Here is a 26,383-nt window from a genome sequence, read left to right on the forward strand (position 1 = left end):
TGTAGGTCTTTGGAGCAGGTCTGTGGGTTGACTATGACTGTTCTCACCATCCTTCACTTCAGCTTGTCTGAGATTTTTCTTGGCCTGCCACTTTGGGTCTTAAGTAGTACTGTGCCTGTGGTCTTCCATTTCCTCACTATGTTCCTCACAGTGAAAACTGACAGCTGAAAGCTCTGAGATAGCTTTTTGTATCCTTCCACTAAACCATGATGTTGAACAATCTTTGTTTTCAGGTCATTTGAGAGTTGTTTAGAGGCTCCCATGTTGCCACTCATTAGAAGAGTTGCAAAGAGGGGAAGCATTTGCAAATGGCACCTTAAATACCCTTTCTCATGATTGGATTCACCTGTGTAAGGAGGTCAAGGGTCAGTGAGCTTACCAAACAAATTTTGTGTTCCAATATTTAGTGCTAAATGTATTCAAATCAATAAAATGACAAGGGTGCCCAAATTTATGCACCTGCCTAATTTTGTTTAAATAATTATTGCACACTTCTGTAAATAATAGAAACTTAATTTCACTTCTCAAATATCAGTGTGTTTGTCTGCTATATGATATATTTAACTGAAATTTCTGATCCAGACAACCAATGATTTATAAAAAAAAATCATGAAATTATCAGGGGGGCCCAAACTTTTGCATACAACTGTATCAGCCCAAACTTTCTCAAAAGATTTACACATGGAGGCTGGAAAAAGAGTGACAGCTTGTGTTAGGGGAGGGACTGGACCCGGATTCAAAGGATCTGGAGGAGACGACAAAGTGTGTCACAGAGGGGAAGAAGATGGATGGGTGACGTCCCGCAGTCAGGGTTGGGACCTAACACACAGAAAGAGTTAGAGTTAGTGGATATCAGCAGACAGCGTTCTCATCATTGTGATTCATTTGTTATTATCATTTGTGCCTGTGGAACAAATGATTTCAATAAAGTTTAAGACAAACCTGTGAAAGCATATGGTCTAATGACATCACAGACTCCACTGTCAATCATTACACAAGACAGACAGAGAAATAGGTCAAAATTAAGAAATTAAAGCACGTGTTGTTGGATCTGTTCCCTTCATGTCAACAGCGCTGTTGTAATGTTTATGGTTGATAAAGTATTTTCTTCTAACATTTTGTCTTGGCTGAGACTGTTCAGGTTCCTGAACTCATGTTGGGTTCCAACAAACATCAAGTTCTTTTGGTCCACTTTGTTCTCAGCTGCCTCACATAAACCTATGCTGGGTAAAGTTGATCCAAGGAAGTACTGTCAGAGCCTAACAAGACTTTATCAGTACATTATGAACGAATTAGGTTATTTGGGGTTTGTGTGAGGAGTCGACTTCGTTAACCTGATCAGTCCTCCAGGCCTGATGGCGGCGGTAGTTACACTGGTGTGACGGTACGAAGACGAAACATAAACATTGAGTTGTTTTGTCGAACTTGACGGTGAAGAGAAGCTGCGGACGGACTGAAAGGTCTCAGGTCCGGTTCTGAGGGACGACCTGATGTGTCTTCAGGACGTTTGGATGTCTAAAGAGCCGCATGAGGAGCCTCAGAAAGCGCACTGATCCGGTTCCGACCAGAAGCCTGACGTTAGCCCGCGGAGGCTAAACTCAGACATCCTGAAGCTAAACGCTGTCATCCTTCATTTTTTCACGTTGTATCTCCGTCAGAATTCTTCCTCTGACAGTGAGTGATGTGGAAAATCACCTTAACGTCGTTCGCTCTGCTTCTTTTGTCCTGGTTTATTGGCAACTTTGTTCTGCATCGGTTTCAACAAAACGGCGAAAAAGCCCAAAGTGAGGATTCGAGCGGAACCTCGTCCGCGGAGAGTCCAGACCAGAGCTGCTTCTGCCACGTAAGTACCAGCAGAACCAGAACCTGCTTTAAAGCCGCTAATAGGGGAACCTTCCAGCATGTTCTTCTGACGTCACACTGTCAGATACTAATTAGAAATTTTATTTAGCATTTTCTATGATTTCTCTTCGAAAAATAGGCTTATTTTCATATTCAAAATGCTGCCGGTAAATCAGTGGTTTGTCTTTGAAAAGGGGCCAGTGAGCTAGTTACATGTCCCGTTACGTTTTATTCAAGGGTTTGATCCTTTTTATATAAATAAATAAATAAATACATCAGTATTTCTAAATGCTGATATATATATATATCCTAAAATTATTAGACATTACGTCTGGTTTTTGGAAAGTAACATTACCATACAAAACAAATGAGTTTAGATGTTATTTTTAATATTCACACCTTTCCCCATATAAAAAAAAAGACAGTATACTTAACAGCATACACGTGTAAGTCAACTTACAACTCTTGCTAGGTTTTGGGAGGTCTAACGTGAAACCAGAGGACAAAGCTAAATGAAGGCGGTAAAGAAAAATGTTATTTTCATTAGCGAGTAGAAAAACGTGTTGTTTTGTGATTGGGTGCGGTCCTGATCGCTCTGCTCTTCGACGCCTGGGATTTGTAGTTTTTGATGCCATGTTGCCGTGGCCCCCGTGAAGCGCTCGGAGCTGCTTTAGGACTACAATGCAGACTGTGCCGCCTGTGGGGCGGGACTTGTGTTGACAGCGGGTTGTTTGTGGGCGGAGTAAGGCCGAGATGGACTGGGAGTTTGTAATTAGAGCCACTCAGAGTTCTAACATATGGACACTGAGGAGTTTAAATTTTAAATGAATATTTGCAGTTTGAATGCTGTCAGCATGCTGAGGAGAGTGGGTCTGTTTCTGTCCTCCGTGGTGCTCGGTGGACTGCTGCACTCAGAGGTCAGCTTTACTTTTTCTCCTATTTTACTGTGCAGGTGTCTGTAAACATCTTACAAGAAGTAAATAAGTCGCTCCAGCTGTGTTTATTCATGCTTTGAGAAGAATTTAATTTATTATTGATGCTTTAACACTGATCAGTCACCACGTTACACCCCACACCAAATTTTATTCTTTTATTCTAAATTTGGACTTGATGGTGTGTTACCTGGTGTTAATGTGGTGATCATCTGTTGAATTAATTTATCGTCAGCTGTTGTGGACATGGACTAATTATTTGAGGGTCTGTACTGTAATTTTGAAGTTTGAGCCCAATATGTAGAAAAATGATTTCCATTGCAGACACTTATTTTCCAAACTGTAAAACTGGAACGGAAACGTTCTAAGACATTTACACTTCCTGAGTCCCATCAGCTTCATTTCATCTCAATACAACTGTAAAATCAAACTGCTCATACTTGAAACCTTCTGGGTAAAGATGATAATCAGTTGAATCATTAAGTTTTTCCTTTTAATTATCCTGCATGCCCGTGAAGCAGAGTATTGTAATCGGTCCTGTGTGTCTGCCTGTGAACAAGATAACTAATGAACAGCTGGATGGATTCCCACCAAACTTGTTGGGAATTTTATACAGGCAGATATCTCAAAATGACTAACTTTGGGAGAGGATCAGAGAAAAGTCAAGATCAACAAAGACACAGTGCCCAAAAACATATTTTCTGCCATATCTCTGCAATCAGGAGGGCTACAGGGGAAAAAGTTCATATTGTTCAGTAAAAAATATTTGTGATTGATTTGTGTAAGTGGTGTGATGATGAAATCACAAGGAAGTCATAAAAGGAAGTCATGTTTGTTCAGAGTGCACAGGGTTTACATCATCAGCCCTCTGAAGCCTTTCTTTCACATTTTTAATGTGCGCAGTAATTTACACAAAAAATATTTAAATAAAAACAGAAGTTTGACTTTGAGCTGCATTGTATTCACATTAGGAAGATGAGCACGGGTCATGTCCAGAAGCAGCTCCGGTGTGCGCATGAGTGATCATCTACCACCGCACAGTTCTGTGCTGGTTCATGATCACCAGCTGCACAGGCACACCTGAGGTTCATCCACATGTCACCTTCCTGCCGCAGTCAGGCAGGTGTGCTGGATCACGTTCAGGGAAATGCACAGTAATATACAGTCATGTAACTGTATAGCATAGAAATATAGTAGACAGCACAGTGGATTAGTGGTTAGCACTGTTGCCTCACAGCAAGAAGGTCATGGGATCGATTCCCGTCTGTGTCCTTTCTGTGTGGAGTTTGCATGTTCTCCCCGTGTCTGTGTGGGTTCCATCTGGGTGCTCCGGCTTCCTCCCACATCCAAAGAAATGCAGGTTAGATGGACTGGAAACTTTACAATTGTCTGTAGGTGTGAATGTGTTTGCCTGTATTTGACCCTGTGACATAGTGTTCTGTCCAGGGTGAACCCCACCTCACACCCTGTGACAGGTGGGATAGGCTCTGCCCAGCATGATCCTTAATTGGAGCAAGTGGTTGAAGAGGAGTGAGTGATTGAGTAACATAGTAATTACGGACATACAACCCCAGTTCCAATGAAGTCGGGACGTTGTGTAAAATGTAAATAAAAACAGAATACAATGATTAGCAAATCCTCTTCAACCTATATTCAATTAAATTTTTTTTCATTTCATTCATTTTATTTCATTCAGTTCCAACCACACAACCAAAAATCATTCCAAAAGAAAACCTAACAAACGTAACAATACACCTGAATGAAAGGGGGTAGAAAGAAGCGAACTTATATTATCTACCCCTTTATGCACCACAAAGACAAGATATTTAATGTTCAAACTGATAAACTTTATTGTTTTTGTGCAAATATTTGCTCATTTTGAAATGGATGCCTGCAGCACATTTCTAAAAAGCTGGGACAGTGGTGTGTTTACCACTGTGTTACATCACCTTTCCTTGTAACAACACTCAATAAGCGTTTGGGAACTGAGGTCACTAATTGTTGAAGCTTTGTAGGTGGAATTCTTTCCCATTCTTCCTTGATGTACAACTTCAGTTGTTCAACAGTCCGGGGTCTCCGTTGTCGTATATTGCACTCCATAATGTGCCACACATTTTCAATGGGTGACAGGTCTGGACTGCAGGCAGGCCAGTCTAGTACCCGCACTCTTTTACTACGAAGCCACGCTGTTGGAACACGTGCAGAATGTGGCTTGGCATTGTCTTGCTGAAATAAGCAGGGACGTCCCTGAAAAAGACGTTGCTTGGATGGCAGCATGTGTTGCTCCAAAACCTGGATGTACCTTTCAGCATTGATGGTATCATCACAGATGTGTAAGTTGTCCATGCCATGGGCACTAACACACCCCCATACCATCACAGATGCTGGCTTTTGAACTTTGCACTGGTAACAATCTGGATGTTTTTTTTCCCTCTTTTGTCTGGAGGACACGACGTCCATGATTTCCAAAAACAATTTGAAATGTGGACTCATCAGACCACAGCACACTTTTCCACTTTGTGTCTGTCCATTTCAAATGAGCTCGGGCCCAGAGAAGGCGGTGGCGTTTCTGGATGTTGTTGATGTTTGGCTTTCACTTTGCATGGTAGAGTTTTAACTTGCACTTGTAGATGTAGCGTCGAACTGTGTTAACTGACAATGATTTCCTGAAGTGTTCCTGAGCCCACGCGGTAAGATCCTTTACACAATGATGTCGGTTTTTCTGAAGGATCGAAGGTCACGGGCATTCATTGTTGGTTTTCAGCCTTGCCCCTTACGTGTAGCAAGTTCTCTAGATTCTCTGAAGCTTCTGATTATATTATGGACTGTAGATGATGGAATCCCTAAATTCCTTGCAATTGAATGTTGAGAAACATTGTTCTTAAACTGTTGGACTAATTTTTCATGTAGTTGTTCACAAAGTGGTGATCCTCGCCCCATCCTTGCTTGTGAACGTCTGAGACTTTTGGGGATGCTCCTTTTATACTCAATCATGACACTCACCTGTTTCCAATTAACCTGTTCACCTGTGGAATGTTCCAAACAGCTGTTCTTTGAGCATTCATTAACTTTCCCAGTCTTTTGTTGCCACTGTCCAAGCTTTTTTGAAATGTGTTGCAGGCATCCATTTCAAAATGAGCAAATATTTGCACAAAAACAATAAAGTTTATCAGTTTGAACATTAAATATCTTGTCTTTGTGGTGTATTCAGTTGAATATAGGTTGAAGAGGATTTGAAAATCATTGTATTCTGTTTTTATTTACATTTCACACAGTGTCCCAACTTCATTGGAATTGGGGTTGTAGATGGATAGTAATTGTATAATATGCAAACACTACAGCAACATTTTTGTGTGTTTTGAAAAAAGTGACCTTTTCTGAAAATTTTCTGAATGAGCCAGTCACTGTGATATTTGATTTGTTTGTCTTTGATATTTCTGTGAGGAATTTAAAACCTGCTGAAGGGTTTCCTCTGTCGTCTGTGCTGCAGCTGACTGGGGTCCTGGACGACTGCTTCTGTGACATCGAAAGCATTGACGTTTTCAACAACTTCAAGATTTACCCACGCATAAAGAAGCTGACGGACAGGGACTACTTCAGATATTACAAGGTACAGTCAGAGTTAAAGTACTGTGACGTCACTGAGCTGTTTTATGAAGAAGAAAATAAAAAATAAAAGCTTTGGTTTGTTTTTTTCCTTTGAACAGACTGAGGTTTATATTGTAAAACCGGTGTGCACATACATGCACACAACCTCAACAGAAAGTTGTGCTTGAGTTTACTGTTATTCACGGTCACAAAAATCAAACATGAGCTTTCAGTCCACAGCGTGCGTGCTGGTAAACTTTGACCTCTGTAGAAAATCAAACACACAAATTTGATGTTTATCGTGTGCATTCACAGACATGATTGCTTACTTCTTCCTTTTAACTTGGCAACACTGTTTCCGGGCTCGATTCACACTAATTCATTCACGTGATCTGCAACAACAGAAACTGGATCACAACAGAGATTTTAAATTTGGACTCACTCATTCACTCATCTTCAACTGCTTGTTCCAATTTAGGGCCTCAGGGGTAGGAGCCTATCCCAGCGGTCACAGGGTGTGAGGCGGGGTTCACCCTGGACAGGACGCCAGTCTGTCACAGGACAACATACAGACAAACAAACACATTCACACCTACAGACAATTATAAAGTTTCCAGTCCATCTAACTTGCGTGTCTTTGGATGTGGGAGGAAGCCGGAGAACCCGGAGGGAACCCACACAAACACGGGGAGAACTTCCAAACTCCACACAGAAAGGCCACGGGTGGGAATTGATCCCATAACCTTCTTGTTGTGAGGGAACAGTGCTAACCACTAAGCCACTGTGCTGCCAAAACTTAGGCTCAATCAGAGTTTAATTTAAACTGGATTTTGATCAGTTTTAACTGTCTGAACTCACACTGACATCTGTTTGTCTCCAGGGAATCTGAAGCGTCCCTGTCCTTTCTGGCCAGAGATGGACACTGCTCCATCAAAGACTGCCATGTGGAGGCCTGCCCAGAGGTCAGAGGTCAACAGATCCACCAATTCGCTACATCGTCTCACCATCTGTGTGTCGACTTGTTGCATGGTTTTATTCTTGTGGATGTTGTTTTTTTTTTTTTTTTTATTCATATAGCACCAAATCACAACAAAGCGTGCCTCAAGGCACTTCACCAGTTAAGGTCTACCTTACCAACCCCAGCGTTACCAATGTTTGTTCATTAGATGTAAGATCATTTCAGAATTATAAATACATTAAAAGAAAGTATTCACAGCACTTCACTTGTTTCACATTTTATGTTACAGCCTATTACAAAATGGAGTAAATTCATTTTTCCCCCCTCAAATTCTACTCACAACACCCCGTATGACAACATGAAAAAAGTTTTCTGAAATTTTTTGCAAATTTATTAAAAATAAAAATACTAAGAAATCACGTGTCCATAAGTATTCACAATCTTTGCTCAATACTTTGTTGATGGCGCCTTTGGCAGCAGTTCCAGCCCTCAAGTCTTCTTGAATATTGATGCCACAAGCTTGGTGCATCTATCTTTGGGCAGTTTGGTCCATTCCTCTTTGCAGCAACCTCGTCAAGCTCCATCAGGTTGGATCGGGAGCGTCGGTGCACAGACATTTTCAGATCTCTCCAGAAAGGTCTGGGCTCTGGCTGGGCCACTCAAGGACATTCACAGAGTTGTCCAGAAGCCACTCCTTTGATATTTTGACTGTGCGCTTAGGGGTCATTGTCCTGCTAAAAGATGGACCATCACCTCGTCTGAGTTCAAGAGCGCTCTGGAGCAGGTTTTTTAATCCAGGATGTCTCCGTACATTGCTGCATTCATATTTCCCTCAATCCTGCCTCCCAGTTCCTGCCACTGAAAAACATCCCCCACAGCATGATGAGAATGGCAAGCGTCTTGGTGGAGCTGATCTTCTTTCCATTTGCAGATGATGGAGGCCACTGTGCTCATTTGGGACCGTCAAGGGCAGCAGAAATGTTTCTGTTCCCTTCCCCAGGATTTCTGCCTCCAAATAATCCTGTCTCAAAGGTCTACAGACAATTCCTCTGACTTCATGCTTGGTTTGTGCTCTGACTGTAACTGGTGGGACCTTATGTAGACAGATGTGTATGTCTTTCCATATTATGTCCAATCAGCTCAATTGACCCCAGGTTGACTCCAATTAAGCTGTAGAAACATCTCAAGGATGATCAGTGGAAACAGGAGACAGCTGAGCTCAATTTAGAGCTTCATGGAAAAGACTGTGATTTTTTTTTTTTTAGCTTTTTTTTTTTTTTTATAAATTGGAGAAATAAAAAAAATGCTTTTTGCACATTGTCATTATAGAGTATTGTGTGTAGAAATTTTGAGGGAAAAAAAATGAATTTCTTCCATTATGTTATAAGGCTGTAACATAAAATGTGGAAAAAGTGAAGCACTGTGGATACTTGTCTGGATGAACCATATGAGTCACACCCACTTTATTACTATCCAATCAGATCACTTGTGACATTATCTCTCACACACACATTAAATGTTGTCACTGAGATCACCGAAGGCTGAGTCTCCCACGGGGCTGAAATATACTGAGAGCTCCTGTGCATAAACAGTCCACTGCTCAGGTCTAACTAACACAACAGGAAGATTAAAAGATTAATATGATTCAGACTAAAACCGTCCTCGGTGTGTCTATCGGGGCACTTAGCTGTGTGGGGTTCTGATGTCTGTGCCAGTGGGAACATCTACCCTGCTGCTGCTGCCCCATTTACTGATATTTGCAGACGTTCAGTGGCATCCAGCTCCAGTCACAGGTCTGCAGGCTTTGACCTTTGAATCTCCTGGTTTGGTTTGGCTGTGACAGAACATAAAGTAATTTAATTAAAAAATCCACATTAAAACATGTCAGAAATTCATTTTCTTTTTGTCATCACTGGTTGTTGGGAAATGTCATTATACATTGTATAATGACAATAAAGTGATTCTGATTCTTGTTGAGTGAAAACGTCAATTTGAAATAATTTCAGCTGTGAAAAGAGTAAACACTTGGTGTCTGCTTATTCCGTGAACACTGTACGCTTTTCAAGACGATAGACATTCAGGCAAAACAAGCACTTTTCAGATATGTATTTAGGATTGCTGTTGATTTATGTTCATAAAAATCTTGTTTTTCAGAGTAAGATTCCGGTGGGCATCAAGTCCGGAAACTACAACAAGGTGAAGAAACACAGAGGAAGTTCAGACTGAGTCTGCGGTGTTTAAAACGTGACCTTTGAGAAGATGCCACGTGTTCTTCACGTTACATTTGTTTGTTTCCAGTTTATTGTTTCAAAATTAAAAGAGGAGACTAACTGCATTTTTGTTGTTTCGATAAACATGTGGTGGTGTTATGTATTTTAGCTCATGAGAATTCTACAAGAAATCATTTATCTTCAGAAAATTCAGATTCGGAATTTATGGTCCCTCCAGGTTTTCCTGCCAGAGTCCATGTGTTAGAATACAGTCTGTCTCAGGATTGAGTACTGTGTGTCTTCTTCTTCACTCTTGTCTGTACGTTGGGGGGTTCGGACCTGCGGTGTGTGTCCTGTGTTCGGCTTGTTTTCCGTTGAGTGGTGTTTGGCCTGTGGCCCCGTGTTTGTTTTCTAACAAAGCACAAATTTTTAACATCTGCACTCGTCTCTCAGTCTTTCTGTTCAAACAGGCTTTGGAGGAAAATGTGTCAGCAGACGAGCCTGATCACTGTTTTCCACTGAAGATGAAGCAGTTTATATCTGCAGAGTGGCCACTGAGAACCAGGCTCGGGTCACTCACTTATGTTTAAAAAAAAAAAGTGTAACCAAACCAAAGTACACCAATTATTGGAGTTGGTTTTTTTTTATATTTTTTTGTTTTATTTTTTCTGCTGATGTCATCTGGAGTCACACGGCTGCTTGTATTGCGTGGGCAGAACGTGCGAGTTTTGGTGGCTTTCCTCATGTGTCTCGTTTCATGCACATTGGCTCAGTTTTTGAGGACGCACTGCTCTTGTCACATTTATCTCACAACGTCAGGGACTAATGCTTCTTATGCAGTCATTATGTTGGTTACAGTCGCGTCTCCTTTGAACACTTTTTATCCACTGTGATTTCCTTCAGGATTGTTCATTCATTCATCCAGGCCGTGCCACATGAAGTCTTCTGACACTTGCATGTAGATTTCTGTGGTTATCTTGTTAAATAAGGAGAATCAGTTAACAGATGTAAGAATTTACAGTAAAATGAAGTGATGGATCTGAGTTTCACCTCCGTTTTTGTCTTCGTGGTGCAGTACTCACAAACAGCCAACTCCGTGTCGGACGTGCGCGAGTGTGAGCAGGTGAAGGAGCTGGGTGCCATCAACAGCACGCTGAGGTGAGACACCACGGACCGCAACAGCTCCTGACTTGTGTGTGTGTGTGTGTGTGTGGGTTTCAATCATGCAGAAACCAGGGAATGCTGACATTTGCTGTTTGGTATACTTATGTATTTTGGGTCAAGGTTGAACGCTGCAACAACGGAAAGTTGATAGGACAATATTTTCTGAGAAACTAGCAATTTTAACTAACCAGTAAACAATGGATGTTGTGCTGCAATGCACCATGGGAGTTCTAGGTTTTGGGGTTTTAAATGATATTATTGTAATTCATGTTAGTTTAACAGTGGTGTTACTATTATTGCTTTGTGTTTTTGTAGTTCAATTGGTTTAGTCAGTTTAGTTACTTGTCATGTTGCTGTTACCATGAGTGAAAAGTGTATTGCTTTTGATGTCTTCTGCCACCGCCTGTTTGTGCATGTCTAAAAATATAAGCACCTGCTTGGGGCAGAATGCAGAAAAGACAAAAAAACTCTTCGTGGGTGCATGTGTATATAACTTCGATCAAATTGGGGAGAGCTGACATTTGCTGTTTGGTATGCTTATGTATTTTGGGTAAAGGATGAACGCTGCGAAAATGGATTGTTGATACGACTAATGTTTTTGGAGAAACTACGGATATTAGCTAATGTTGCTAATTACATTCTGGACTAACACCCCATTCCAGCTGACGGTGGTAACGCATCTTTATACTAAAAGCACGAGTGTGTCATCCAGACCTGACACAGGACAAGCTCACGCCACACCACTCGTCCACATCCTGCCATCCATCCAAAACACTGTGTGACCTTCAACGCTCACACGCATCAACAGATGAGCTATTTAACTTGACCAGAGTTCACATGATGCTTGGATCAGAGCGAATGTTACGGCACCATTGTATGTTTGAACTGTGATAAGATCCTGTAGTCTAACCTTGAGCAGATGGATGTGTGTCAGATTTCACACACAGACACACACACAGGCTACATGTGTTGTTGCACTGCAGCTTCCTGCAGCTGCTTGGACAGAAACGCTGCAGGAAACTCCGCCTTTCGTCACTGCACGGTCAGAAAACATTTTGCTCATGGAATGGATGTTGACTTGTTTGTGCTTTTTGTTGTCACAGTAACCAGAGCAAAGAGGCGTTTGCTGACTGGGCGAGACACGACGACGCTCAGGATCACTTCTGCGAACTTGACGGTGAGTTTTCTTGTTCAGACTAATTGATCTGTTCACCTGGTGGTGGTTTAATTCCCAGTTCTATCACATGCCACTAATTTATTCAGTGCATCGGGACCAAAACTGAACTCAGTGTTAACACCGGACAACAATCGGAAAACAAAATGTCCCACAGGATAAGACGAGCGTCGCTGCTTTTGTTGTCCCAGAAATGATTACGATAAATGATTTTATCATTTTAAGACTATTTCATGCCACAGATAAATACAACTATAATGACTTGTTAGTTCATAATATTCAGACATTGGAAGGGGAAAAATACTGATATATCCATAATAAATAAGAATCAAACATTCTATTAAAAAAACTCTACTCAAAGGAGCCTTCAGTAAAGCCGATGTATCGGCTCGTTAGCGCTAACGAGTTCAGATCTGTGAACTAATCTGTAGGTTGATGTGTGAATTAGTTACTTACAGTTACACTTTAGACACAGCTTACTAACATTCTGAATGTTAGACATCAAAATAATAAAAACTCTGATCTGCTGAAGAGGAGTTTATGGATTTGCAGAAAGCGTGTGGTTTCGTTTAAGGCCACGCCTATTTACACCCAGACACTCCCTGGCTGAGTCGTGCAGTGAGATCCGTGCCATTTGGACTCATTCTTTCAAACTGTGTGATTGGAATTAATCCATCATTAGCCCAGAGGAACACCTTATCCTCACCTGATTTGTGTGTGGGTGTGGTTGTGTTGCCTTAGCCCCGCCCACAGTGACACAGCAGCACAAGACGTGTCTCAGCACAAGTCGAGGTCGTAATTATTAGGAGGTAATGCAGACAATATGATGTGTCAGAGTGGGAGGTGGACGTCCGCAAGAGAGGACAAACATGTCCATATCCTGAAGATGAAGATGGCAGTCTAAGTGACCTCTCAGTGGGTACAAGAGTCAACAGACAGGCAGAGCAGAGACGGTGAGTCAGACCTCTGTGGGTCCTTCAGAGAGTCTCATCTGTTGCTCAAAGTCCATCGTCAGACAGCCCGTCTGGCCCCGTGTCCTCGGTCTTCTCCAGTCACTGTGGTCCTCAGCACTCAGACATGTTGGATGGTGTCCAGAGAAATGCATCACGGACAAAATGTTGAAGTCGACGTTTACTCACAAAGTGATCCTTCTCCTCAAGTCCTGAGACTCCGCCTCCACACCACACAGCTCTCACTGTGCTGAAAACCCGGGTTTTGTTTTTTAATTTGTGGTTTCAGTTTGGTCTGGATATCTGTTTCAGATGAAACGTCTCCTGACGCCGAGTACGTGGATCTGGGGCTGAACCCAGAGCGGTACACGGGATATAAAGGTCCTTCAGCCTGGAGAGTCTGGAACAGCATCTACGAGGAAAACTGCTTCAAGTAAGCAACACACGGTCCTCCTGAGAACATCAGGGTGAACCTTTCCTGCAGACAGCATTCCAAAAAGTCTGACAGGATGGAAATAGGACAAATTTCAAGATACCAAATCATTTTTGTCTCCATCAATCCAAAAACGTTATTTATGGGCCAAAAGGTCAGATTTAAGGCACCGATGAACCTAGAGAACATGAAAGATTTTGTGGTGTATTTGGCGTGTAAGCAGGCGGAGGAGTTGAGGATTTTACTCACAGAGCGATAAATCTGCTTTGTGTCGGCAGGCCTCGCTCTGTGTATCGACCTCTGAACCCTCTGGCTCCAAGCAGAGGTGAGTGCCACTTCAAACATCAACCCTCAGCACACAACTTTGTGACAGTTCGTCACAACGACCGACATCAGTGAAGGATTGAAATGAAGACGAGGCAACAGAAAAACAAGTCACTTTGTCAACGTGTCAGTCACAAGATCAGAAACGGAGTCTGAGCGTAAACAATGAAAGAGCTCAGAGTGCTGATTCACACACCAAATTATAAATCTACTAGCTGATTTGATTCAAAGGCTGAAATGGAAACGTTATCTTTACCAACTAAGCTATCAAGTTCAAGTTTATTTGCCCTTTGCAGTATTAAAACCACATTGGAAAAAGGGTGCAAGAAGCTCAAAGTGCACCAGCAAGACATACACAAAACTACAAATAAACATAAAGGGCATAAAAACACTATAAAAACAACGAAGCCACAAAACAATTTAAGATACATTTAAAACTAGTCACAGAGTATCGATCATTGCCACAGCTTGTGGGAAGAAACTTTTACTCTAACAAGATGTCTCACATTTAATAGAACGTTAGTGCCTATCCACGGGAAGAAGCTCAAACAAGTCCCTGGTGGGATGGTAAAGTTTTTCTTTAACACCCCGCCTTTAACACCTTCCAGGACAGGTGGGAGGTGATCCCACCTGTCCTGATTCCAGAGAACTGGTCAGGTGCGACTAAAGCTACCTCAAAAAGAGACAGCGGCTGCTCTTATGACTATTACAGTGCTCAATAGCCCATGTCACCACCACCCCCACCCTACACACACACACACACGCATAGTGGTTAAATTTATGAAGGAATTTAAGTAGAACAATTGACAAAGTGCTCAACATAATAAATCATAACACAACAATAAAACTAAATTCTGTATCCATAATATTTTTAAATTAAATGTTCTGTAAATAAAATATACAGGCAGCAGTTATTAAAATTAAACAAATTTAAGCAAATTAAATTAAAACAATATAAAACTACTGACAAACTGTTGAAAACACATTTAAAGATTAGTGTTAAGTTTTGACAGGTCTTTTTTCCTCAGTCATTCTAAATGAGAACAGCACGTATGCAGCCGCTGAGAGAAACAAAATGCAGATTCGGCGTCATTTTTCAGAGCGTTTTGCCTTTTTGGTGAAGCCATTCTAAGCGTTTTAAGTTGAAAATCTCTGAACTGTTCAGAAAGGTGCTGTGATATCACTGCAGCGCCTTTTCAGGCAACCAATCAGATGGAACAAAGGCAAGTTTGTTTTTGCAGTTTTTGTTTACATTGAATGATAAATGGACTACATTTATATTGTGTTTTTTCCATCTGAATCAGAAGCTCAAAGTGCTTTGTAATGATGCTTCAAATTCACACAGACACACATCAATGTCAGGGTGCTGCTGTGTGAGGCGTTCACTACACACCGGGGTAACATGGGATTAAGGACCTTACCAAAGGGCTCTTAGTGATTTTTCCAGTCAGGCTGGGGTTTGAACCGAGGATCCTCTGGTTTCAAGCCCAACATGTAACCACTAGACCAGGGGTATTCAGCTCATTACAGAAAGGGCCGAGAGGCTGCAGGTTTTCTTTGTAACCACCCACTGCACCAGGTGATTTCACTGATTAACATCACTTTGAGCAGATGGAATCAGTTAATCAGTGAAATCACCTGGTGCAGTGGGTGGTTACAAAGAAAACCTGCAGCCTCTCGGCCCTGTCTGGAAGGAGTTGAATACCCCTGCACAAGTCCATCACCTCCCCTTCCTACATTTAGCCGGTTTTGTGCACAAAATCCATTACTAGACAAAAAAAAAAACCTCATCTGTGACACCAGATTGCACAGATGCAGTGTTCCTGCTGAGGGTGAGTGATTTTATCAACATACATTATAAGGTAATTGTTAGCTGTTTATCATTGTCATAGAACCACACCACAGACCTGAGTCCTGTGTGTTGACAGGGTTTAAGCAGCACCCAACAGTCTGATCTGAACTGGTCTACTTCCTCCTGAAATCCTGGGTATTGGAGACCCCTGAATCTGGATCCTATTTTAGGTGGAAGCTTCTGATTCCCATGTGTTTGTGTTCACACCTGGTTGCTAACTGAACCTAACCTTTTCTTCTCCTCTTCTTCTGCCTTCAGGAAATGATGACGGTGAGTGGAGCTAAAATTCATCTACATTTATTTTTACATGTAATTTGTTTTTTACTGATTAAAGTCTCTTGTGTAGGAGAGGGTTTCTACAAGTGGCTCGAAGGTCAGTCCTGATTTTGCTGTTTTTTTGCAAAAATTTCCAAAAACCTTTTTCATGTTGTCATTATGGGGTGTTGTGAGTGGAATTTTGAGGGGAAAAAAATGAATTTCATCAATTTTGGAATAAGGCTGTAATACAACAAAATGTGGAAAAAGTGAAGCACTATGAATACTTTATGGATGAACAGTAAACATCCACCAGGTGGAGATATTACTCCATTTCAAGAACCTTGAGGTCTTGAGTCTTATTTTGTTTTTTGTTTTTTTGAAGTCCTGGGGAACATCATTTTAAAACAAACATCCACCCCATAATGTTACATTTGCAGCACAGGTGGGATTGTTTTGTTTTGTTTTTTGTTTGTTTGTTTTTCTCCAAACTTGTGCATGTGTTTTTGTTTTTTTTAAGGTGTCATTGTTGAGGTAAACACGAGTTTGAATCTCGTTTCTGCAGGCTTGTGTCTGGAGAAGAGGGTTTTCTACAGACTTATCTCCGGCCTCCACAGCAGCATCAACATCCACCTGTGTGCCGACTACCTGATCGACGGTACAGAGGCTGTAAAACGATGCTCGCATATTGTAGGGTGACCACACGAACTGATTTGACACTAAAATGGTGCTTTTGGTTTTTCAGAGGGGTGGGGCAGGTCAGTGTGGGGTCCAAACGTTCAGGAGTTCCGCCGCCGCTTTGATGCGGCAGAGATCAAAGGCGAGGGCACCAGGCGGCTGAAGAACCTCTACTTCCTGTACCTAATCGAGCTGCGGGCGCTCTATAAAGTGGCGCCATACTTTGAACGAGCCTTCATTAACCTGTACACTGGAAACGCCCCAGAGGACAGTGCCACCAAGGACCTGCTGCTCCAGCTCTTCAATGAGATCAAGTAAGACGGACACGGCATGTCATCATCATCATCATCATCATTGTAGTCTGTTGACCAGCTGATGTTTTCGGACTCCGTGTCGTAAACACAAAAAACAGCACTCTCACCTCGCCAAGGTTTCCTGATTGGCAGTGCCTCAAGACGTCCTAAACTCAGGATTGGTTGGAGTTAGCTCAGACCAACAGTGTCTAGTTTTCATGCTGAACGTGGACAGAGTGAACCCGAGCTCACCAGTTGAGTCGGACTTAACCCGGGTGTTGACCTGAAGCTACGAGTTTGATTTATGTTTGTTCAGTCGTCTCACGGCGGCTGAGAAACCGACCTCACCGCAGGAGTGGCTTCATCTTTACACCAATAACATACCAACCATGTAGAAATCTACTTCTGGTTCTTTGGAATGACAGTTTGGACGTCGCTGTCTCTGATCCTGGATTAGAAATAAACTGGTTTGGGTTTTATGACATGGCACTGTCCCTTATGTGCTGTTTTTCTCTTTCAGAGCTTTTCCAATGCACTTTGACGAGAAGTCCATGTTTGCTGGACGCAAAATGGAAGCTAAAACATTAAAGGTGACGAGATGAGCGACGTGGTTTCTGTTTGAACGGGTGTAGACTGGATCCACACTCAGAAACCTGACAGTGTTTCTTCTGCACAGGAGGAATTCCGGCTACATTTCAAGAACATCTCTCGGATCATGGACTGCGTGGGCTGCAGTAAATGTCGGCTGTGGGGGAAGCTGCAGGTTTGACACATCATGAAAAATCAGTGACTTCACACACAAACCTTTAAACCCGTAAGTCGAGAAAAAGTGTCAGGACAGGAAACGCAATGCCTAGGTAACTTTATATTCAACTTGACAGAAAAATATCAACTGTATTTTCCGGAGTACAATTAATTGTTTTTATTTGTTTCTTTAAATAGTTTGGGAGGTCCTGAGACTTAGTCATAATAATCATTATAATTATAATGATTATAATGACAATTTATATCAGAATTTTACACCAATCAAAGCACTGTACAAAATACACAATCAATCAGTCAATGTTTATTTATAGAGCCCTTTACAACACTGAAGGTGACCAAAGTGCTTCACAATAAAACAAAAACAATTTAAAATGTATAAGACAATTAAAACAATACATAAATGCACACAACTAAAAGAGGAAAATACATTCAGGTAAAGTGTCACTGTGCTACTGCGTGTTGAAAGCCAGTCTGAAAAGATGAGTTTTAAGCCTAGATTTAAAGAGGCCAAAGTCAGTGATGGTGCGCATGTCGGGGGGCAGTTTGTTCCAGAGTCTGGGCCCCGCGACTGAAAAAGCCCGATCACCCCAGTGTTTATATTTCACTCGAGGGACGTCCAGCAGGAGCTGATCTGAGGACCTCAAGGCTCTGGTCCAGCTCCGAACCTTCAGGAGCTCAGACAAGTACAGAGGGGCAAGGCCATTGAAGGCTTTAAAAACAAAAAGCAAAATTTTAAAATCAACTCTAAAAGAAACTGGAAGCCAATGCAATGAAGAAAGGCCTGGGGTGATGTGCTGACATCTACGTACATTTGTTAAAAAACGGGCAGCGGCGTTTTGTACCAGCTGGAGGCGATTCAGACAGGACTGAGGGACTCCAACATAAAGTGCGTTACAGTAGTCGATCCTTGAACTAATAAGAGCATGAATTATTTTTTCAAGGTCTGAACGGTTTAAAAAGGTTTTACCTTTGTTAAAAGACGTAATTGATAAAAGCTCACTCTAACCACACTGGCAATCTGGTTTTCAAATCTTAATGAACTGTCCAAAATAACAGCAAGGTTTTTTACTGTAGATTTAAAATTAGAAGCCAGTAACCCAAAGTCTTCAAATGAGGTGTCGCCAAACAAAATGCAGTCAGTTTTTTCCTCATTTAGATGGAGGAAATTCTGGTTTAGCCACCGTTTTATATCGGCTATGCAGTCCATGAGACGTTTAATGTTGTCCACTCGATTTGATGACATTGGCAGATAGCTATGCAGATCATCTGCGTAACAGTGAAATGAAAGTTTGTGTCTTGTTATTATGGACCCCAGTGGTAACATTTAAAAAGAAAATAAATTGGGACCCAAAATAGAGCCCTGGGGCACTCCACATGACAGAGGAGCAACAGAGGAGGACAGGTCACTGATCATAACAGAAAATTTCCTGTTTGATAAATATGATTCAAACCATTTCAATACTGTACCACAAATACCAACATTTTTAAGTCGGGATAAAAGAACAGAATGATCAACAGTATCAAACACTGCTGTTTGATCAAGCAGCACCAAAGCAACAGGGCATTTACCATCAACAGGCAGGGCGACATCATTGTGCACTTTCAATAGTGCAGACTCTGTGCTGTGTCTTGATCTGAACCCTGATTGAAACTTTTCCAAAACAGAATTACAATCTACAAACCTTTGCAATTGTGTAAAAACAACTTTCTCAAGAACCTTTGAGATAAAAGACAAATTAGACACAGGTCTAAAATTAGATAAAATTGCCGGGTCAAGCTGTGGTTTTTTAAGTAACTGTCTTACTACAGCCTGTTTAAAAGCGTCAGGCACACATCCCGAGCTTAGGGAAGTGTTGATTAAAGACGAAAGGGAAGGACCAACAGTGCTAAACACAACTTTCAACAGTCTGGTTGGGATGATGTCCAGGGGACAGTTTGTAGTTCACCTACATTTAACAGTGCCTGTAAGGGACGAGAGAGAGGCAGGTTCAAAACAGTCAAACACCGCAGAGCCAGAGGCAGCATCAGACAGGTCTGCACTGATGCTGCTGTCGCATAACCCTCTCACAGACTTCACTTTAGCCACAAAAAAGCGCAAGAAGTCCTCACAGGTAGAAGCAGTAGCATCCATTAAAGAAGATGTGTTGGGACACAAAACAGAGTTAATTGTATTGAACAACACATGAGGACAATGACCACTTGTGGAAATTATATGGGACAGATATTGGGATTTTGCCTCTTTTACAGCTCTCTGATACTGAGTGAGACTATCCCTCAGCATCTCCGGAGATACTGTAGTCTATCCTTTTTCCACCGTCGCTCTGCCTGACGTCGGAGGGCACGAGTAGAGTCGTTTAGCCAAGGATCTCCCCTTGGTTTAGAGGACCTAAGCCTGAAGAGTGTGCATATCATGAATGCTTGGTCTTGTTGGATTTGTGAGAATCTACTGAATCTACTGGTACCTTGTTTCCCATGTAACAATAAGAAATATACTCAAAACCTGGATTAATCTTTTAATTAATTAATCATTAATTTAATTAATTTGATTAATCACATAGCACTACTATTATTCTGAACACTACTGTATGCGTTTTTAACAGGTACAACTTGTACTGTGGAGAACACAGTATTTATTAAAATCAAACTCAGATTGTAGTCTGAGGATTCTTAATGAACGTGAACGTGAACAGAATACAATGTTTGAGCAGAAGCACAAAAAGTCTTTTCAAGTTAGCTGCATGCTAACTAGCCAGCAGGCTGGCGCGGCTGGGCTGTTTCGGTCCGTTATGTTGGCAGCTGCAGCCTGTTTTTAGAAACCATTGTACTTTGGCAGAGTAGCGTTTTATAAACGATACCATGCAGCCTAGCTTGCTAATACATGGGCAGCTTTGTGAACTGATTGAACGGTGATGTTAGTTTCAGAGAAACTATAATCGCGGCACATTAGTGACAGAATGTAGCTGTGAAGTTTGTTGTAACCGCGTGTCGTCTGCAGACTCAGGGTCTGGGCACTGCTCTGAAGATCCTTTTCTCTGAGAAAGAGATCCAGAACCTTCCGGAACACACCCCCTCCAAAGGCTTCCAGCTGACACGGCAGGAGATCGTGGCCTTCCTCAATGCCTTCGGCAGGTACGTACCTTAGAGCCGCGAGCTGCCCTGGAACATGGATATTCTGTTTATTCATGTCATGTTTCTTTTAATCATTTGGATCAAATTCTGTGAAGAGCACCACACTTCATCTCGCTGTCCTCATGCAGCGTGTTACTCACCAACATCTGTGATGTGTTGATATTTTTCACGTGAAACAAGTGGCCGTAGTGAGCTGACGAGGCGATGTGCATCACTTCACTTGACGTATATATTATATTAATATAATATTTTAACTTCCTTGTCCTCAAACGTGTGGTTAGTGTCTTTAAGGTGGAGATGAACTGCAGACTGAGGTCCACTGGCGCCCTCTCTGCGGTGCTGGTATAGCCTTTTGTGTAACGGTTGCTTAGTCTCACCTATGTAGTGTTCGTTACAGTTTTCCTGACATCTGATAGAATACACTACATTACTCTGTTTGTAACTAGGGATCCTGTCCTTAGGGTGAACTAATTTCTGCCTCAAGGTGTTAACCGGTTTAAAGTAAACTGGGATTTTGTGCTGTCTGAAGAGCCTCTGTAGTTTTTCCCTTACTCCTGCTAAATAAGGGAGAGACACTCCTCTTCTTCTTGTCTCCGTCTCCTGTCTATCTGGTCTCTTTGTTCTCTGGGACTTCTGCACTTTGTCCAGGGACCATCGTCGTGAAGCAAACATAAGATACTCTCTTAAAATATCATAATAATAAAAAAACAGCTCAAGACCATGATTCCTGCTGGCCATAAGGGGGTGCAGTGACCTGGTTTCTGCTAGAGTCCCTTTATACAGAGAGTAGTGACATGAGCTGAAAAAAAGTCACGTGACTCATGGTGCCATCTTGGGGCTAAAATAGCTGTTAATGTGTCTGCATGTAAATCCAGCAGTTTTTTGTTTTTTTGTTTTTGTTTTTTGTTTTTTTGCTGAAAATGCCGGGTTGTTGTGCGTTTGGAGGCACAAATAGACACAACAAGGGCTTCAAGATGTACAGATTCCCTTCAGATCCGAACAGAAGAAAATTTGGGAAAATAGTCAGTTGTGTGGGATGGAAGTGACTTTATCATCAAAGCTTTGAGAGGTCAATTTATTGTTCAGTCCCATGTCCAGTAAAACTCACCTAAACTGTCATCGTTATATTTGCAGTCACTGGACAAAAACAAAAGCCCGAATGCTTTTGTATTGTTTTCCATGTAATAAACACCGTGTATAGCAGATTTGTATAACGGATTTTCACTCGCATCAGATACAATGTCCCATCTGATCACAATGGGTTTCCATTAAACCCTTTGCATGTGCCGGACAGAGCAGTCTGAACGTGCCCAGTAACAGAGGTAAGAAATGGAGTTCAACACTGATACTCGCAGATTTGAGGAAAGTGGGTCCCATATTTGCATGATTAAAAGCCCAACCCGTAAATGATCTTGTCTGCGGTCTTTTAGACACAGGACCCACAGCCTGATGTGCACCTACTAAATCAGACACTGCAAAGGGCTGTGATTTGACACTTTTCTGCTTTCACTCCTTCCTCTCCCATCATATTTTAATAGTTTTTTCAGTGCGCCTGCTGATTACATTTTGATCATGGATCAAATACGTTTGGCAGAAAAGTCTGCAAATATGACCAGTTTTCCAACACAGAGTCTGAAGAAGAGGAAATTGTCTACCTTCTGTTTGATTTGGAGGTTGATGGTTGTAGAAAGAAAAGCTCATTGAGGGACAAATCCAGAAAAAGCATAATTCAGTAAATTGCATAAAGACTCTACAGAGAAGATTAAAACTGTCACGCACATTGACGTCGTCGTATGACACGGAGTTACAGAAGCGTAAATCAGGCTTTAAATAGTGAATTAAATAAATCTTCATAAATAGTAAATTTGATAGCTGAATTATTTTTATATTTATTTTGATAGTACCTGTACCTGGATGTGTTGCTGTATATGGTTAAAAAATGTTGAAAACAGAAAAGGTTCTTTCAGCACAATTAGCCCCAAATTGGCGCCGTGTTTTCAGTTTACCTCAACTTCACCTAAATTCTGGGTCTTTTAGTGAAGCTTAGGGCTAGCGGCCGGCGACCACCTTAGTATTTCTTCTATTTTTCTTGTTGATTAATGCTGGCAAATTATACAGTATTTGTTGTCTTTCTGATGCCTGATTCTGTTTTTTCTCTCTGTTTAAGGTGCAGCTCCATCCAGAGATGGGAGTTGTATTTGTGTTAGCGATCCTCCTGTCCTGTGCACCAACAGCAATTCTTGTATATTCGTTTATGAATTGTTTCTATAATTTGTGTCTGTATCATGGCCCAAGCAGAGGGTCACCCCTTTGAGTCTGGTCTGCTTGAGGTTTCTTCCTCAGAGGGAGTTTTTCCTTACCACTGTTGCTCTGGGGGTTGGTAAGGTTAGACCTTACCTGTGTGAAGCGCTTTGAGGCAACGCTGTTGTGATTTGGCGCAATATATACTCAACAAAAATATAAACGCAACACTTTTGGTTTTGCTCCCATTTTGTATGAGATTAACTCAACGATCTAAAACTTTTTCCACATACACAATATCACCATTTCCGTCAAATACTGTGCACAAACCAGTCTAAATCTGTGATAGTGAGCACTTCTCCTTTGCTGAGATAATCCATCCCACCTCACAGGTGTGCCATATCAAGATGCTGATTAGACACCATGATTAGTGCACAGGTGTGCCTTAGACTGCTCACAATAAAAGGCCACTCTGAAAGGTGCAGTTTTGTTTTATTGGGGGGGGATACCAGTCAGTATCTGGTGTGACCACCATTTGCCTCATGCAGTGCAACACATCTCCTTTGCATCATCCGTGAAGAGAACACCTCTCCAACGTGCCAAACGGCAGCGAATGTGAGCATTTGCCCACTCAAGTCGGTTACGACGACGAACTGGAGTCAGGTCGAGACCCCGATGAAGACAACGAGCATGCAGATGAGCTTCCCTGAGACGGTTTCTGACAGTTTGTGCAGAAATTCTTTGGTTATGCAAACCGATTGTTCCAGCAGCTGTCTTAGTGGCTGGTCTCAGATGATCTTGGAGGTGAACATGCTGGATGTGGAGGTCCTGGGCTGGTGTGGTTACACGTGGTCTGCGGTTGTGAGGCTGGTTGGATGTACTGCCAAATTCTCTGAAACGCCTTTGGAGACGGCTTATGGTAGAGAAATGAACATTCAATACATGAGCAACAGCTCTGGTTGACATTCCTGCTGTCAGCATGCCAATTGCACGCTCCCTCAAATCTTGCGACATCTGTGGCATTGTGCTGTGTGATAAAACTGCACCTTTCAGAGTGGCCTTTTATTGTGGGCAGTCTAAGGCACACCTGTGCACTAATCATGGTGTCTAATCAGCATCTTGATATGGCACACCTGTGAGGTGGGATGGATTATCTCAGCAAAGGAGAAGTGCTCACTATCACAGATTTAGACTGGTTTGTGAACAATATTTGAGAGAAATGGTGATATTGTATATGTGGAAAAAGTTTTAGATCTTTGAGTTCATCTCATACAAAATGGGAGCAAAACCAAAAGTGTTGCGTTTATATTTTTGTTGAGTGTAAATGAAATACATTGAAATTGAAGTCGTCCCTGCTGTCTGTATGTAGGGACTCTGGCTTCTACAAACCTGCTGAAGGTCCAAATCAGCTGCTTTCCAGAGGAAACACTTGTAAACCAGTTTGAAGCAGATTAAAACTCTCTCTGTGTGTGTGTGTTTCTTCATTCAGATTGTCCACCAGTATACATCACCTCCATAACTTCCGTCAGCTCTTGAAGGAGAACAGGTAGCAGATGCTCCACCCGGACAGTAGGTGGTGCCAGCCTGCAGAAACTGCTTTTGCCTGCCTTTGTGGGGGACATCAGGATCAGAAGTCGCTGGTCAGTCTGCTTTTTTTTTGTTTGTTTTTGAGGGTTTTTTTTTTCCCTCACCCTCACATTCTGTTTGTCTGGAAGTTTGGAATGTTTTTGGTTGTCATTTTTTCTTATGAATTCTTTATAAAAACTCCACCTGAAGCTTTTTCTGGTTGCAGAATGATTTTTTTTTATTTTTATAAATGTCCTGAGGACTGGACACTGGAAAGCAGGACATTAGTGAGTTAGAGGCTTTGGACAGTGTGGAGCAAAGAGTGAAGCATTGTGGGATTGTGTGCGAACCCCAAGAACCCTCAGAGTCCATGTGGACTCCTGGAACCTTTGAAGCACTCGTGGAAACTGCTGACTGCTATGTCTCTGGTGGTGCTGACACCATCTCTCACTGCCAAGCAAACTTTCCCTCTGTGACCCGGAGCCAGGGCTCAGGACCGCCGCGGGTTTGATACTTTCTTGCTGTATCAGGGCGTTACAATGTGCACATAAGCTAGCAGGCGTGGCGTGGAATGCTTCCATGAGCCTCAGACGTGCTGATGGAAACTTTACACGTTTTGATTTTGCTCATTTGTGCAGAACTCGGACAGAATCTGAAGCTCACTCCAGAATAATTAGATTGTTCAGGTTGTACAAAATCTGAGTTCTCATTTCAGCAGTGAGATGGCGGCGAGGTCACCGTGGACTGAAACGTCGAACCAAGACCCTTCTGCTCTGGAAACAAGCACCAAAACAGTTTGGCCGCCGCACTGCCCATTACTCGTGTTTAATCTCAAAGTGTGGGGAGACAAAGCAAAACTCATAACAGCTTATTTAGTGACTCGCCCTGTTTATTTGTGGGAGGGACACGAGAAGTTTTAACAGTCACAGAATATTACCATTTAGTTTTTAATGTTTTTATTGAATTTAGACAAACTGTCAGGATTCTCCTTCAGATGTGAAATTAAGGGTTTTTTTTTTTTTATATGTCAAGTAAGAAAATCACCATGAAGCTGTGAGTCCTTTGTAAAATACTAATTTTGCAGCTAAGCAGTCGATGTGATAGAGCCGTGTAGTTTTCGTTCTTCTAATGATTATGTTTTGGGATGAATAGACCGTGTATCCATGTGCGTCTGCACACGTGTACATTTTGTATTTTAATTTTTTTCCTTCAGCTGTGTAGTGCAGAGATGCTCTTTTTGCAGGGGGGCTGGGGGGGGGGCGGAGCTACAGGATGTTGTGGCTCAGTAACCATGTGAGGGCGCCACTGAGCAACATTAAACAAGCAAAGAATTCAAGAGACAAGCAGGAGACCCAAGTGATGGGTTTGTGACACTGTCTTCTTAGAAGAACAAATAATCTGACAACAGTTACAGTTTAACAAACTGTCAACAGTTTGTACATTTTTCAGAATTAAACACCAGCCGTGTTTAAAAAGTAGGGAAAAAAGAGGTCGTGTGTGTTGTCCATCGTTACTTCTGAGGGAGCGTCTCGGACAATTCGGCAGGGTGTTGACAGCCGGTGAGCGGCGGGGGAACGCTTATATATACAACATTATCACAATAAAAATCTTACCATGTCAATATTCTGCCATTAAATTTTCATTAGGGATTTAAAGCAAAAACTACTTCAGCAAATACAACAACAAGAGTTTAATCAGCTAATTAGCATTAGCGGGGAATTGATTCATTGTTCAAGCTAATTATAGTTAGCCGTTAGCTAACATGTTCAGGAGTTGCTATAATTTTTTTTTTTTTTTTTTTTTTACTTTTACAGAAAACTTCAGTGATGTTATGCAATTTTTTTTTTTTTCCTTTGCTTACGTGTTAGCCACCCAATCTAACACTATGTATGCTAAGCCAGCAGCTACTGATTTAATGTTAGTTGTGGGTTTAAGTACTCGGTTCAACATGTTACTACTTCATAAATTAAACCTTCTAAAATTTACAGTTGTATGTAAAAGTTTGGGCCACCCTGATGATTTCCGTGAT

The 26,383-nt window shown here is 41.8% G+C and overlaps 1 protein-coding gene across 1 annotated transcript; it reads left to right on the top strand.

Moving 5' to 3' along the window:
• Positions 1 to 1,393: 1,393 nt before the first annotated feature.
• On the top strand, positions 1,394 to 25,196 carry ero1b (endoplasmic reticulum oxidoreductase 1 beta). Its single transcript, XM_034188547.1, is given in 17 exon segments — positions 1,394 to 1,843; positions 6,265 to 6,387; positions 7,245 to 7,272; positions 7,275 to 7,324; positions 9,475 to 9,516; positions 10,606 to 10,688; positions 11,798 to 11,871; positions 13,131 to 13,251; positions 13,530 to 13,576; positions 15,686 to 15,697; positions 15,774 to 15,800; positions 16,248 to 16,340; positions 16,428 to 16,674; positions 17,174 to 17,243; positions 17,330 to 17,416; positions 20,414 to 20,547; positions 24,278 to 25,196. Coding segments are annotated over 17 exon segments (1,461 nt in total). The 5' UTR covers positions 1,394 to 1,681; the 3' UTR covers positions 24,339 to 25,196.
• Positions 25,197 to 26,383: the final 1,187 nt, after the last annotated feature.

The sequence above is a fragment of the Thalassophryne amazonica genome, chromosome 15, assembly GCF_902500255.1.
Source record: "Thalassophryne amazonica chromosome 15, fThaAma1.1, whole genome shotgun sequence".
Taxonomy (NCBI): Eukaryota; Metazoa; Chordata; class Actinopteri; order Batrachoidiformes; family Batrachoididae; genus Thalassophryne; species Thalassophryne amazonica.